This window comes from Periplaneta americana, chromosome 10 (assembly GCF_040183065.1).
Source record: "Periplaneta americana isolate PAMFEO1 chromosome 10, P.americana_PAMFEO1_priV1, whole genome shotgun sequence".
Lineage (NCBI taxonomy): Eukaryota > Metazoa > Arthropoda > Insecta > Blattodea > Blattidae > Periplaneta > Periplaneta americana.
In genome coordinates, this window is record NC_091126.1 from 129968780 (window position 1) to 129981777 (window position 12998).

The window sequence follows — 12998 nt, forward strand, 5'->3', positions numbered from 1 at the left end:
TCAGTAAGTAAGTAAAGCTAAAAGTGGGATATGAACAAAGTGAGATTGATATCAAATATCGTTAGCACACTGTGCATGCGAGTTGCAGAATTGCACGACAAATGATCGACTAGCTAAGAGCATTTATGAATAAATTTGAAATGTGGCAGTATCATATAGAACATAGCCAACTTCACTTTCTTTGACTGTAAACTATCTTGAAGAGTGATAAGAAAATCTTCTTATCAAATATTAAGACCCTACTTGAAGCCTTACAGCAGAATTCACTAGTAAGTTTGGAGAAATAGTAACAATTGATAAGTAATAGAGATTTTTCTGAAATCCTTTTGGCTTACAGCCAATAGAAGATCCTGAAAGTTTATAGCTTGAATTGATAAATATACAGAACAGCACGCCACTCATATTCCAGCGAAATCAGGAATCGTACTGTTCATAATGCTGCCTAAGTCAGAATTTCCAAACATACTCTTTGCTTCCATATATAATGTATATGTATATAGAGTTTAATACAAGAAAGAAGTGCAAAAGCTCTCAATGTACATAAAGAGCTTAGAAGTAAGTTTATTTCATCAGCCATGACATGTAAAATTTAGTTCCTTGAATTTGTGATTGTTGCGAATACTGACTATTACCTTTCTGAAAACAGAGTAATACTCTTTAATGTATAAAGACTTGTAAAATCTTGCGTTCTCTGTTTCAAATAAGACATATAATAAGAGATATTAACAAATAGTGTAAAATAATAAATAAGTGTTGCAGCTATATATGCTGTATCTTGAAAAGGTTGTATTCAGTTTGTGTTTCCAGTACTGAACTAATTTACAAAACTAAAAAATAATATAATTGTTATGTGTGTTTAGGTGCAGTCCGTCTAAAATTACTATAGGCCTAATTATTGTACCATGCATCATTCTGAAATTCAAATGATGGAGTAGATATCACGACCACCTGCATGAGCCGCCAGAGTGCATCGTGGCAGTGAACTCCTTTTGCAGCTAAACTACAAACAACTTGTAACTGCTGCGGCTGGCTCTGTCTGTCTTCCCCTCTTTCAAGGTTTTTTAGCACTTTGCGAGCACAAGTTGCCCATCCATGGTTGTGATGCTTCCTGGACTTGATCCAAATATACAGCATCAACTTGAAACAACTTTCATTAAGGCTAAGAATTTGGCTGTGTCAGGAGGAAGTCGAAGATAAAATGAACTGCAAAACTGGTAAACATTTAACCACTACAACAGCCATTTCCTACCAACATGCTGTAAAGGATCTGCAGATATGCTGCTGAAGTTTGGGAGAAAACTGAAGAAAACTGAGGAAAACATTTGTGGAACAAAAAAAAATCGAGTTAATTTTTAGAAGTAACAGAAATACCAAAATAAAAAAATACAAGCTTAATAGAAACAGTTTTTATAGTAGGAACAATGGAAAGTAATGTAACATATAAATAGGTAAATATATAACAAACATCTCGTTTCTGTGTTCACTTTGATGTTAATGCATTGTTATCTCGCATAATTCTTAATATCCTCGTCATGTACAGAATTATTAATTTTTTGGAAACAGTCCACTGTTTATGGCATTTTACTCAAAGAAGAAACAATTTTAATCATCTCAAGAAAGACATGATTCTTTAAGACTTATATACATTAAAGAAAGATGACCATTTTTGATTTACATTTCTTCTTCTTCTTTACACTTTCGGTGGTGTGCAAGAGAAGGCCTGAGGGCCTTAACCCCACCAGAATGAATGAATGCATAATTAAATAATAAATAAGAACTAAATATAAAATAAATAAGTAAAAATAAAATTAAATAAATGAATAAACAAATAAACAAATAGATAATAATTACCTAACAGATATGATAAATCATATACACTTACTCACTGCTTTCTCTTAACCCATTTATGCCCAGTAGTGCACTTTCACATTTTACATCGGTTTAACTTTTGTTGAATAACACTGACAAATTCTTCATGAAGCTATCATTGTTACACACATTGTTAATGTGTAACTGTGTCAAGACACTGAAAGTGTTCCCACCACTTCTGGAGGATGACCTTTGCAGCAGAGTCTATTTGACTTTAAGTACAGATGAATCGTGAAAATGGAGGTGCCTCAATAACAACAAATGTAAATAATACGTAACAGTTTTAAAGCTATATGTTGGTTTGTTATATATTGTCATGTGTAGGGCTCGGAAGTTGATGACCTAAAAATCACAGAAAAATTACCTATAAATTGACCTTAAATTTATGAAAATATGACATTAAAATTTTAAAAAGACAATGATTTTAATAGTAAAATACCAGCAAAATAATAGTATATTTCCATCTGTGGAAAATACATTGTCATCAAACTCAGTCACCAAATGTCGCAAAAAACTTTATCTGCTTTGTTTAGGTATTTTTACATTTTCACTTGTGTGATACAGTATGCTGACTGCGGGCACTGAGGCTGCAGTATTTGCTCTGTTGCATTGAATTAAAGGAAGCATGTAACACACATGCTCAGAGGTCAAGGCTACTGCAACCATATGACACAATCGAATTGCATAAGCAATCAGCAGTAGGCTCTCAAATATAGACTATGACTACACCGTAAAAAAGTCTGTTCATGAGCAGAAAAGGACAAATATGCAACAAAAAGTAGAACATTTCCTAAAAAAATGACCATGACAAACAGGACCATGCTGCATCAGAAGGAATATTACAGAAAGTATCTGAAAATTTGCCATGGAAAAGAGTTTCATCACTTATTTCCTGACAACTACTTCCTAATTCCAGATGTAGTGAATACATTCACAGATTAGTTATGGGCTAACAGGAATCCTGCAAAGCAACAGGATTGACAACTGCCTGCTATAAGATGAAAATGCATTAAAAGAAAGAAAAAAAAAAGACGAGTTTTTGATGTACAGTTTTATGAATCAACAAAGAGAGTAGTTTATCTATGGAATAATAATCTAATAGTTATCTTAGTCTGAGGCTTAGATGTAGCATTAAAGAATGCACGACTTCTATACATGAACTCTGCAGTTGTTATTAATGTAGAAAACTCGCAGAAATGTAGTACTCAATCTTACGGAAAATATAAACAACTAACAAGCAAACATTCTGATGGGGGCAGATAAAAAAGATTTTTTTTCTTTCACCATGTTAATAATGTCAAAAGATGTGCTTATACAAATTTTGGCCACTTGACCACAATTACAAGGGCCGTAAAAAATAAATTTGCCAAGGTCTGTTAACAGAAAGAAAACAATTTCATTGGAAAAGTTTATTGGAACAGACACAGCAATTGTTGAGCTATTTTTCAACATAGCCCCACCGGAATTGAGACACTTGTCATATCATGAGATCGACAGTGAGGTGCAAAGGCTGTCAAACACTGGTTCCGATCCATGGTGGCCGACTTCTACGACACAAGGATACAAAAATCGATCCCACGGTATGACAAATGTCTCAATTCCAGTGGGGGATATGTCGACAAATAGCGCAACAATTGCTGTATCTATTTCAATTAATTTTTCCATGCAATTGTGCATTTTTTCTGTAAACGATCCCAGGGAAAATAACTTTCTGGACGGCCTCGTAATTGCGGTCGAGTGGCCAAAATTTTTATAAGCACTTGTCTTGACATCATTAAAGTCGTAGAAGAAAAAAAAATAACTTTTTTATCTGCCCCATCAGAAAGTTTGCTTGTAAGTTAAAAACAGACAAGGTTTGATGAACTAAGTCACACTGTTGTGAGAAAACAATAAAGAGCAAGATGTGTCCATTTAATTGCACACGAGATGTGTCAAATATTGTGCACATTATGACAAGCATTTCTATGTACTTTCTTTTTCAGTATCAATATTAACCTTTTGAAAACAGTAACAAACTTTTTTTACTCATTTACTCTTCTTGCTGCATAATTTAAATTGAACACTGGACCATATGAAATGTAATGTAAATTGTAACAATATATATAAAAATTATATAGTAGAATTAATGTTCCTTTCGACTTGTAACAGCCTGCTAGCCATGTGGCTTATGGGTCTGCTGTCATGGCAACATTGCCAACTTGCTGCTACTGCCAGTAGCCGGTCAGTCAAATGCAATATGTTCGATAATGTGGCAGCATTGCCCACAAGCTAGGACAAAGAGAACAGGGAGCTTCAAACAGTGATTGGCTACTTCCAAAGTTAACCTTGGTTACCATGACAACAACCTGTAACCCACGTGGTTAGCAACCGTAAGCCATGCTGTTAGTAAACTGTCAGAAGTCTAAAGTAACGTTAATTCTACTGTAATAAAATGGTATACAAAGTGCACATACAATTGATTTCCATGCATTATTAAGAGACCATTTTAATGCAACTTTTAATGTCTGGTGATGCATTTTCGCAACATGAACTTTTCGGTTTCTGGGTGTGACAAATCTCTATCATTGTTAGAAATTATTGTCAGACATTTCTAGACTAACATAATAGTCCTATATTTCAACAATATTTGAAGAAAAAATAGTTGTGGGCATAAGTGGATTAAAACTATAAGAACATACCTTTAATTTTCTATCACTTCAAACAGTTCTTTCCATTTCCATTTCACAGGTCTAGACGTTTTGTAATCAATAAAAATCACCATCTTTTTTAAATAGACGTAATGTAAAAATGCTCCAATGCGAATTTGAAAGTTAAAATTAATTTATTTTACTTCGTATTCAACTCAAATCTATTTATAAATATGTATGAAATATAAAAGTAATTTCTGATATACATTTTCTCTACTACAATAAAAAATTCAATATCAACTCTCACATTTATAACTAAATTCAAGAATTTTGTGAAAGCATACCTACACTTTTTAAGTAATGTTAAGAATGATTCATTACCTGATCCAGAAGAAGGTACACAGATTCTCTGTTCCTAATGGCTTCCTTGTCTGCTTCCTGGCCAAGTCGCAAGAGACTAGATGATGCCAGCTAGAGAAAACCACAAATACATTACTTCTCTTACATCAACAAACACGAAGTAGCATTTAATTGTGGCTATGCATATACCCAGTATCTAGATGCAAACTTATACTTGTTAGCCCAAAAATTATATTTTAAATCATGATATGACATCTATCATTGCTATTACTCTTTTCAGACTAGTCAAGTATACAAATTTTTTTTTTGCCAAATTTACTGGCATTGTAAGTAAACATAAATATAAACTACATTTATCCTTAGAAAGAGTAGCAATAAATCCTACAGCCTCTTTCACTCTATTCATGCCTTGCAAACAAACGAGGTCATATTATTTACAGAGATAGGAAGAAGAATATGTCAGAATAAATAAGAGGGAAGTGAGGATGGGCTTAGCTTGATGGAGGCTAGGAATATGGAAATTGAAAAACAGGAGGGGTATCGCAGAGAAGGATATCTGCCCCCTTTGCAGCATGGGAGAAGATGCGTTCCATATATTATTAGAATGTCAAGAAACAGACAATATAAGGAAAAATTGGATACATAAAAAAATTGTTGAGTATGAATAGATATGTAACGTGTAAGAAAATATATAACTAATATAAGAGAGTTTAAATAAATTGGGAAAATTTTTAATGATAGTGAAGATGAAATGGGAAGAGAAAGTTAAAATTAATAGTGTATTACATTGATCTTGTAGTGTGTATGTCTGTGTTTTTTGTTTTGTTTTTGTTCATTTTTTTTTTTAGTTGTGAGACTTGGCATAGGTGATTAAAATTGTAAAGAAAGGCAGATCTGGGGTAATTTAAAATTGTAACAGGTCTGTCTTACAGATATAGGCTATGACAGATGAATAAATATATATCATATCATATCATATCATATCATATCATATCATATCATATCATATCATATCATATCATATCATATCATATCATATCATATCACATCACATCACATCACATCACATCACATCATATCATATATATTATATTATATAATATCATATCATATCATACAGAGATATATCTCTCTGAGTGGCGCAGTTGTTATAGCACTGGCCTTCTGTGCCTGAGGTTGTGGGTTCAATCCCGGCCCAGGTCGATGGCATTCAAGTGTGCTTAAATGCAACAGGCTCCTGTCACTAGATTTAGTGGCATATAAAAGAACTCCTGCAGGACAAAATTCCGGCACACCGGTGATGCTGATATAACCTCGGTAGTTGCGAGCGTCATTAAATAAACCATAATTTAATTATTCATACAAAGATAGGAAAATAAATTGGTCGCTGATTGGTTGATAGTTACTACTGTCTCCATATATAGTCAACTGAATCTTTTGGCTTCTGCTATTCTGATAATGTTCAATCCCATTCCTGTGATAAGAGAGTGAGAGTACCTAGAAGATGGGATTGACTACCACCAACACATAGATGACAGGAGAGATTGATAACAAGCAGAACAGAATTTTGACATGGACAGAAATAGGTCATACAAGTTTATGGAGCCCTCACATTCAGAAAAAGTTTCTTGTGTGTCGTAAACATAAGTCTCAATCTTTATTTTCTTCTCAAAGGAAGTTATGCTTAGTATTTATCATTCACAAAAATTGAGTGCCTTTGAAAGTTCACAAACGAGAAGTGTAATATTTTAATCAAACCCACACCAACTTGTAGGTATTAAAAATTAAGGTTCCAATACACCTATAATATAAGTGAACAAAGTCAACCTCTGAAAGGAAAGAGACTTTTAACGTGCCAGTGGGACTCATATACAAATATTTCATTGATTTACTAACAGATAGCAGAAGCCGAACGTTTTGTTATTCTGTGGCTCAAGTGCTAACATGCCAGACTTTATCCATGCAGCCCAGGTTCAATCCCCAGAGAGTCCGTGATGGAATTTATGGCAGACAAAGCAGAGGCTGCAGATAGTTTCTCGTGGTACTCCCACTTTCCTCTATTCCAAAAACACTCCCCACATTTCTCCTATTTAATATCATCTGCAGCAGTTAAAAATTGGAAACACATTATCTAGTGAAATTTATAAGCATGTACTTGCTACAGTAAGATTCCTCCTATCCGGCACCCAAATAACCGGCAATACCAAAACAACGACACTTTTGACTAGGCCAAAAAAAAAAAGTCATTCATGCAAAAGGGAAGAGTCAGACAAAAATGTGAGTGGTTTTCATGGATCGCACATGCCGCATATCATGTTTACTCTTTACATTGTTCACGTGTGAAAACATAGGCAAAAAATCCTGTTATGTCCCTGGAGTATATCGGGTACCATTGGTAAGCTGTCACTAGGACCTTGCAAACAATGCACAGAGACGATATCTTTAAATTTACCACTTGAACTCGCCTGTTTCGAAGGGGTGTTAGATGAGTCTAAATAGGAAAGTGTGAAATTCTCTGTTCCTAAGAGCGCAAAAATTTCATTCATGTGATAGATAGTATCATGGTTATTACAACTAAGCGCTGTTGTTGCACAATGGATTCTGCGAAACACAAGTGAAATATTCTTACATTCAAACCATTGAGCATTACTTCATCTTCATATTTGCGATGTTGGCTACACTGCTCTTCACATCACATGACTCACATGATCGCCATTTAAAATTGTCATAAGTTTACGAAAACTTTTTGTCTTTTTTTACGCTATTATGTATTACTGTATTACAATAGTTATGAACTGATTAAGTCCACACCTGTGGAGTAACGGTTAGAGCATCTAGCCGTGAAACCAGGTGGCCCGGGTTCGATTCCCGGTTGGGGCAAGTTACCTGGTTGAGGTTTTTTCCGGGGTTTTCCCTCAACCCAATATGAGCAAATGCTGGGTAATTTTCGGTGTTGGACCCTGGACTCACTTCACCGGCATTATCACCTTCATCTCATTCAGACGCTAAATAACCTAAGCTGTTGATAAAGCGTCGTAAAATAACCTACTAAAATAAAAAAAAAAACAACTAAATGAACTGATTAATGTACATTATCTTATTCAGTACTGAAAATAAACACTGTACGTATTTCAAAACTTTATTTTTAAATATCTATATGAAAATTACTAAATTTCAACATGGAAAAAAATGTTTGTACAGTACAGTGCGTCTTTACACAACCTATAAACGTATTTTCCAATTATCCGGAAAAATCAGTTATCCAGCACAGGCTTTGTCCTACAGTTGCCAGATACGAGGAATTCTACTGTATTTGGGAAAAGGAAGTTGTACCAAAACAATGGAAGGAGTCCATAATCGTATCTATCTTTAAGAAGGGGGAAAAGACTAACTGTAGTAACTTTCGAGGAATATCACTTTTATTGATGTCGTACAAAATTTTGTTCAATATTCTTTTGAGAAGATTAACTCCATATGTAGATGAAATTATTGGGGATCATCAATATGGTTCTAGGAGTAATAGACTGACTATTGGTCAGATTTTTTTGTATTCGACAGATATTGGAGAGAAAAAATGGGAGTATAAGGGTACAGTACATCAGTTATTCAAGATTTCAAAAAGGCATATCGGCTAAGATAAAGTTTTATATAATATTCTTATTGAATTTGGTATTCCGAAGAAGCTAGTTCGATTAATTAAAATGTCTCAGCAGAGTCCATATAGACCAGTTTCTGTCTGATGCTTTTCCAATTCACTGCAGGCTAAAGCAAGGAGATGCACTATCACCTTTACTTTTTAACTTCGTTCTAGAATATGCCATTAGGAAAGTCCAAAAAACAGACTTTGTTGAGATACGACCTGTAAATTTTGCTTGGAGCTCTCCCATTCAAAGACATCCAAGACAATCTACGACACAAGTTTCCTAGCTTCACTTCCCTTTTGAAGAAAGTCAAGCAAAGAATTTTTATAGAATTTAAGAATCCATTACTCTTGGCCCAGTTTGAATCCAGCAACCTCAGATCCAGTGGCAGCGCAGTACACACTCAACCTAGAATTATATACCTATAAGCAACAGAAAAAAAAAACTGATATACAATACTTACTGCCAGAAATTCCTTCATTCTGTCTTCAATGTCTCCTTGTCCACAAATTGTAAATAAAGCTCCAAAAATATTATTTACAGCTGCTGCCATGCAGTGAATATTATTAGCATGGCCTTCTAGTGAAGCTCGATAGAAGGAATTTTCATTTCTGGCAAGTTTCGGTATGGAGACAGCCACAAACACCATAAGCAAACATGCTAGCAAATGCTCATCCTCGTCAGTTTCTGAAGGGGGGAAAAAAAACAGTATACATATACAGTCAGTAACACATTTCATCATCTGCAATATCATCAACTGTTCTATGATGTACATGATAAATCTGCATGTTCTCAACATTCTGTGCAGTCAAAAAACATCCGAAGTGTAATTAATTCACAGACCATTTCAATATGATGCCTGAAGATTTGAACTGTATGGCTCTCAGTAGGGAAAAACTGTAAAGCCTCGTCTCCACTGATAAACATTTAACAACAACATGTTAAATGAAACTGTTTACTGTTAACATCCCAACATGTTGATTGAACATGTTAATGCTAATTTCATTTACCACTTTGTCCACACTGTTAAACATGTTACACTTGACTTTCTTTGTGTAGTCCACCATGAACAGTCAATGAGATTTTAATGTAGGTAGTGTCTTATTTTCAAATGCTGGACAATGGACTCAGATGATGATTTGGCTTTTGCAATTGCCTCATTGCTTGTTACAAGGCCTTGAAAAGGAAGAAAATGAGAATGTGGGTGCGGCAATATCTCAGTCAAAGACATTATGCAGAAGACATTCTAAACAAGCTTGAAGTTGAAGATCGATTTGGATTCAAAAACTTGCTGAGAATGTCAGAACACGATTTTAATATAGTGCTGCAAAAAATACTTCCTGTTATATCAAAGGAAGACGCACAATTAAGAGCAATCATTTCAGCTCAATTAAAAAAATTACAGCGTGATTGAGTGACTATCATTCCGGAAGTTAACAAATGTAAATACCTATACCTAGGAATAACATTTAGCAGCGATCTCGGCTGGGGGGAACACATTACTGACACAGCAGGAAAAGCATGGAGAGTGTTACACTTTGTGATGAGGGTACTAAGAAAAGGCTCTGATAAATCCAAAGAGATTGCATATAAATCACTAGTTCGTCCAGAAATGGAATATGGTATTGCATGTTGGGATACTTACAGATTAGAACATATTAAGACATTGGAAAAGGTTCAAAAACGGGCTCTCAAGCACTGTAATAATTCACCATTAAAATGGGACACACTCAGGAGAACGCGAATTCGATTATGCGCAATGTTCAAAACATACAAAGGTGATGTGTGGATAAGCTTCAGGGCTTCTACCGCGTTGTCTTGGCGGTAGAAGCCCTGAAGCTTATCCACACACCATGTACACCAGCAGCGGAAGCCTACACAAACACTATACAAAGGTGAGCCTGCCTGTAGAGAAATAAAAAATATGTTGCAGCTGCCAAATTACTCTTCAAGGAACGACCACTCATATAAAATTGAGGGAAAGACAGAGGACGGACACTGAAAACTTTTCTTTTTTTCAATCGTACTATCAGGGACTGGAATGCTTTACCTGCAGACTTACTAAAGGCTTTAACAGTAACCAAAAATGTATTTAAAAATAGGCTTAAGGACTTCACTAATAGACAGTAGTATATTATACACACTATTTAAAGGGTGTAATCGATATTTTGTTATTTGAAGTGTTATATCAGTGAAGAAGTGCATTCTGTAAGTGAAGTGTGTTGTGTAAGTGAAGTGTGTTTCTGTCAGTGAAGTTTCATAGTTTATAGTGGCAGTGCAAAGTATTTGATCAGTGAAATGTTTTTGAAGTGTTAGTGAAATCAGATAGTATCAGTGAAATATGTCATAGTTCCAGTGCAATGAGTGACTTATCAGCGAAATGAGTGTAGTTCTGAAAGGTACTTGTGCAGGTATCATATGCGTGGGTTTTAGTTCGAACTTAGGGTGAAGATACAAATTAGATTTACTTCAAATGTTATTTTAAGTGATCGTACTTCATTTAATTTAGGATGCTCCCTGCTTTTATTATTATTATTATTATTATTATTATTATTATTAATTGTATTTTTGTTAATTGTGTTTATTATTAATTGTCATTATTGAGTGTAATTAGTTACCACTGCCACCGGGTATATACCCATTTGCAGTGTGAAATCATACATACATACATCATAGGAGCTAGACATGATATGTATTAAAGGCCTGGGAAATATCATATAATATTTCTTTCTGAAGTTTTACGAAAGTTTACATACGTCACCATATTCTACCATTACTGACATCAACATAGCATTAATATTTAGCATACAACGAGGGTGCAAAAACTCTGTTGTATTCTCGAGAACAGTTAAATAATAATTTCAGTTCTCTCAAACAGTCAGCCTTCTTTGTTTTGACTCTGCATTCTTTTGCAGACACATCCAGGAAACAAGGCCTTTCCATCGGTGCATTAACCAATTTTATTCTAACGTATTTTTTCTTTCATCCACTCCATTACTTCGAACAACTTACAGCCAACACCAAGAATTGTATAAAAATGATCAAGAGGTGTTCCTAGTTATGCGCCACAAAATCGGAACATACTCAGTCAAAATGTTAAGTCAATTGAGACTTGAAATGTCTTATATTTAACATGTTGTTGTTAAATGTGTATCAGTGGAGACGAGGTTTAACCACAGTCTAGTATATACAATCATGAACTTCAATACGTAGTAAATATGCATCCATAGATAGTTGCTAACCACTAGGATCGCTAATATCACCTCATTACAGACAATGCGAAATAGTACCGGCACAGTCTATTGTTCCTAGCACCCTCACAACTCAAGCTTCGTGACTGTATATACTAGACTCAGTAGTATCCAACATTATCAGTGATATGGAAAATACACAGTGGAAGTAATACAACTGTGCAGATTGAAGGGGGCAATATAATATATTAAAATAAATAAAAAGACTATCATGCGTTTTGTAATGAAGTACATGGTTAATTAGAAAATTAGGCTGAAAATCTGCACAGTTTGGCAAGAGTGCATCTCCGGCTCATGTATGAAAGCACACACGCACTCAGTCTGAACAGCAGAGTTTCATTCCTTAGTCACTCCAGCAGGGTTTCCAGACTTCCTAAAAGCAGGAAATAATGATACATGATAATCGTATTTAATTTGCAAAAAAACAGTCCATTTTGTTGAAAAACCGTAAAGAGATAAATCATTCCTTATCAGTCTTTATTCATAATAGTAAAAATCAGAATTGTACAAATAGTACTTTTTGAGTAAAAGTACTAATATTGAAGGAAAAATTATTTTTTCTGAGAAAAGTATTTGGGACGTATGGTATTAGAAATTTTATTCAAGGAATAAGCTGTTAAAATCTGCACAGTTACATTATTTCTACCCTGTATTGTTCCAAGTCGAACAGCACATGAGGGGGTCCCATTCAAAATCTGCTAAATGCGTAATTTTAGATATTGAGAAAATGTATATATCTCAATAACCACAAGTGATGCAATTATTATTTAATATAAGTTTTTATATGGGAATACAGTAGAGCATAGATTATATCCGAATACCTATCAACCGAAACATCAGTTAACCGAAAGCGTTCCAGTCAGAAAATTTGAATTTGCGCGCGCACCATGTAGAAGTTTCGCTAGCACTGTTTGCGAGATTTAGGAGCAAAAAGTCTCTCAGCACTGAAGCAAAAAAAAAAAAAAAAGTTTGGACTTCTTTTCCTAAACTGTAGACCTACTTTAATGGCCGTTTTGAACTTGTCAAACTAGGTTAGATAGTTTTCTGTATTATAAGATGTGTGATACAAAATATATACTCAATGTACAGTTTTGTGTTTAATATCAGTGTTTCTTTGTTTCATACTGCTCCTATATCACCAGCACAATTTGTTTTTATAAATGATTGGTTATCCGAAAAATCAATTATCCGAACACCCCCTGTCCCCAATTGTTTCAGATAATCAATGCTCTACTGTATAGTAAAATTTG

At 34.5% G+C, this 12998-nt stretch overlaps 1 protein-coding gene across 2 annotated transcripts in view; it reads right to left on the minus strand.

Annotated features, from left to right (window-relative positions):
• Positions 1 to 12998, minus strand: part of Hem (Nck associated protein 1 Hem) — a 155724-nt gene that overhangs the window by 26487 nt on the left and 116239 nt on the right. For both annotated transcript variants that reach the window (XM_069838143.1, XM_069838141.1), the window contains 2 exons: positions 8961 to 9184; positions 4878 to 4967 (listed from right to left, as the gene is read on the minus strand). In XM_069838143.1, the coding sequence (XP_069694244.1) occupies positions 4878 to 4967; positions 8961 to 9184 (314 nt within the window). The remainder of the gene's footprint in view (positions 1 to 4877; positions 4968 to 8960; positions 9185 to 12998) is intronic.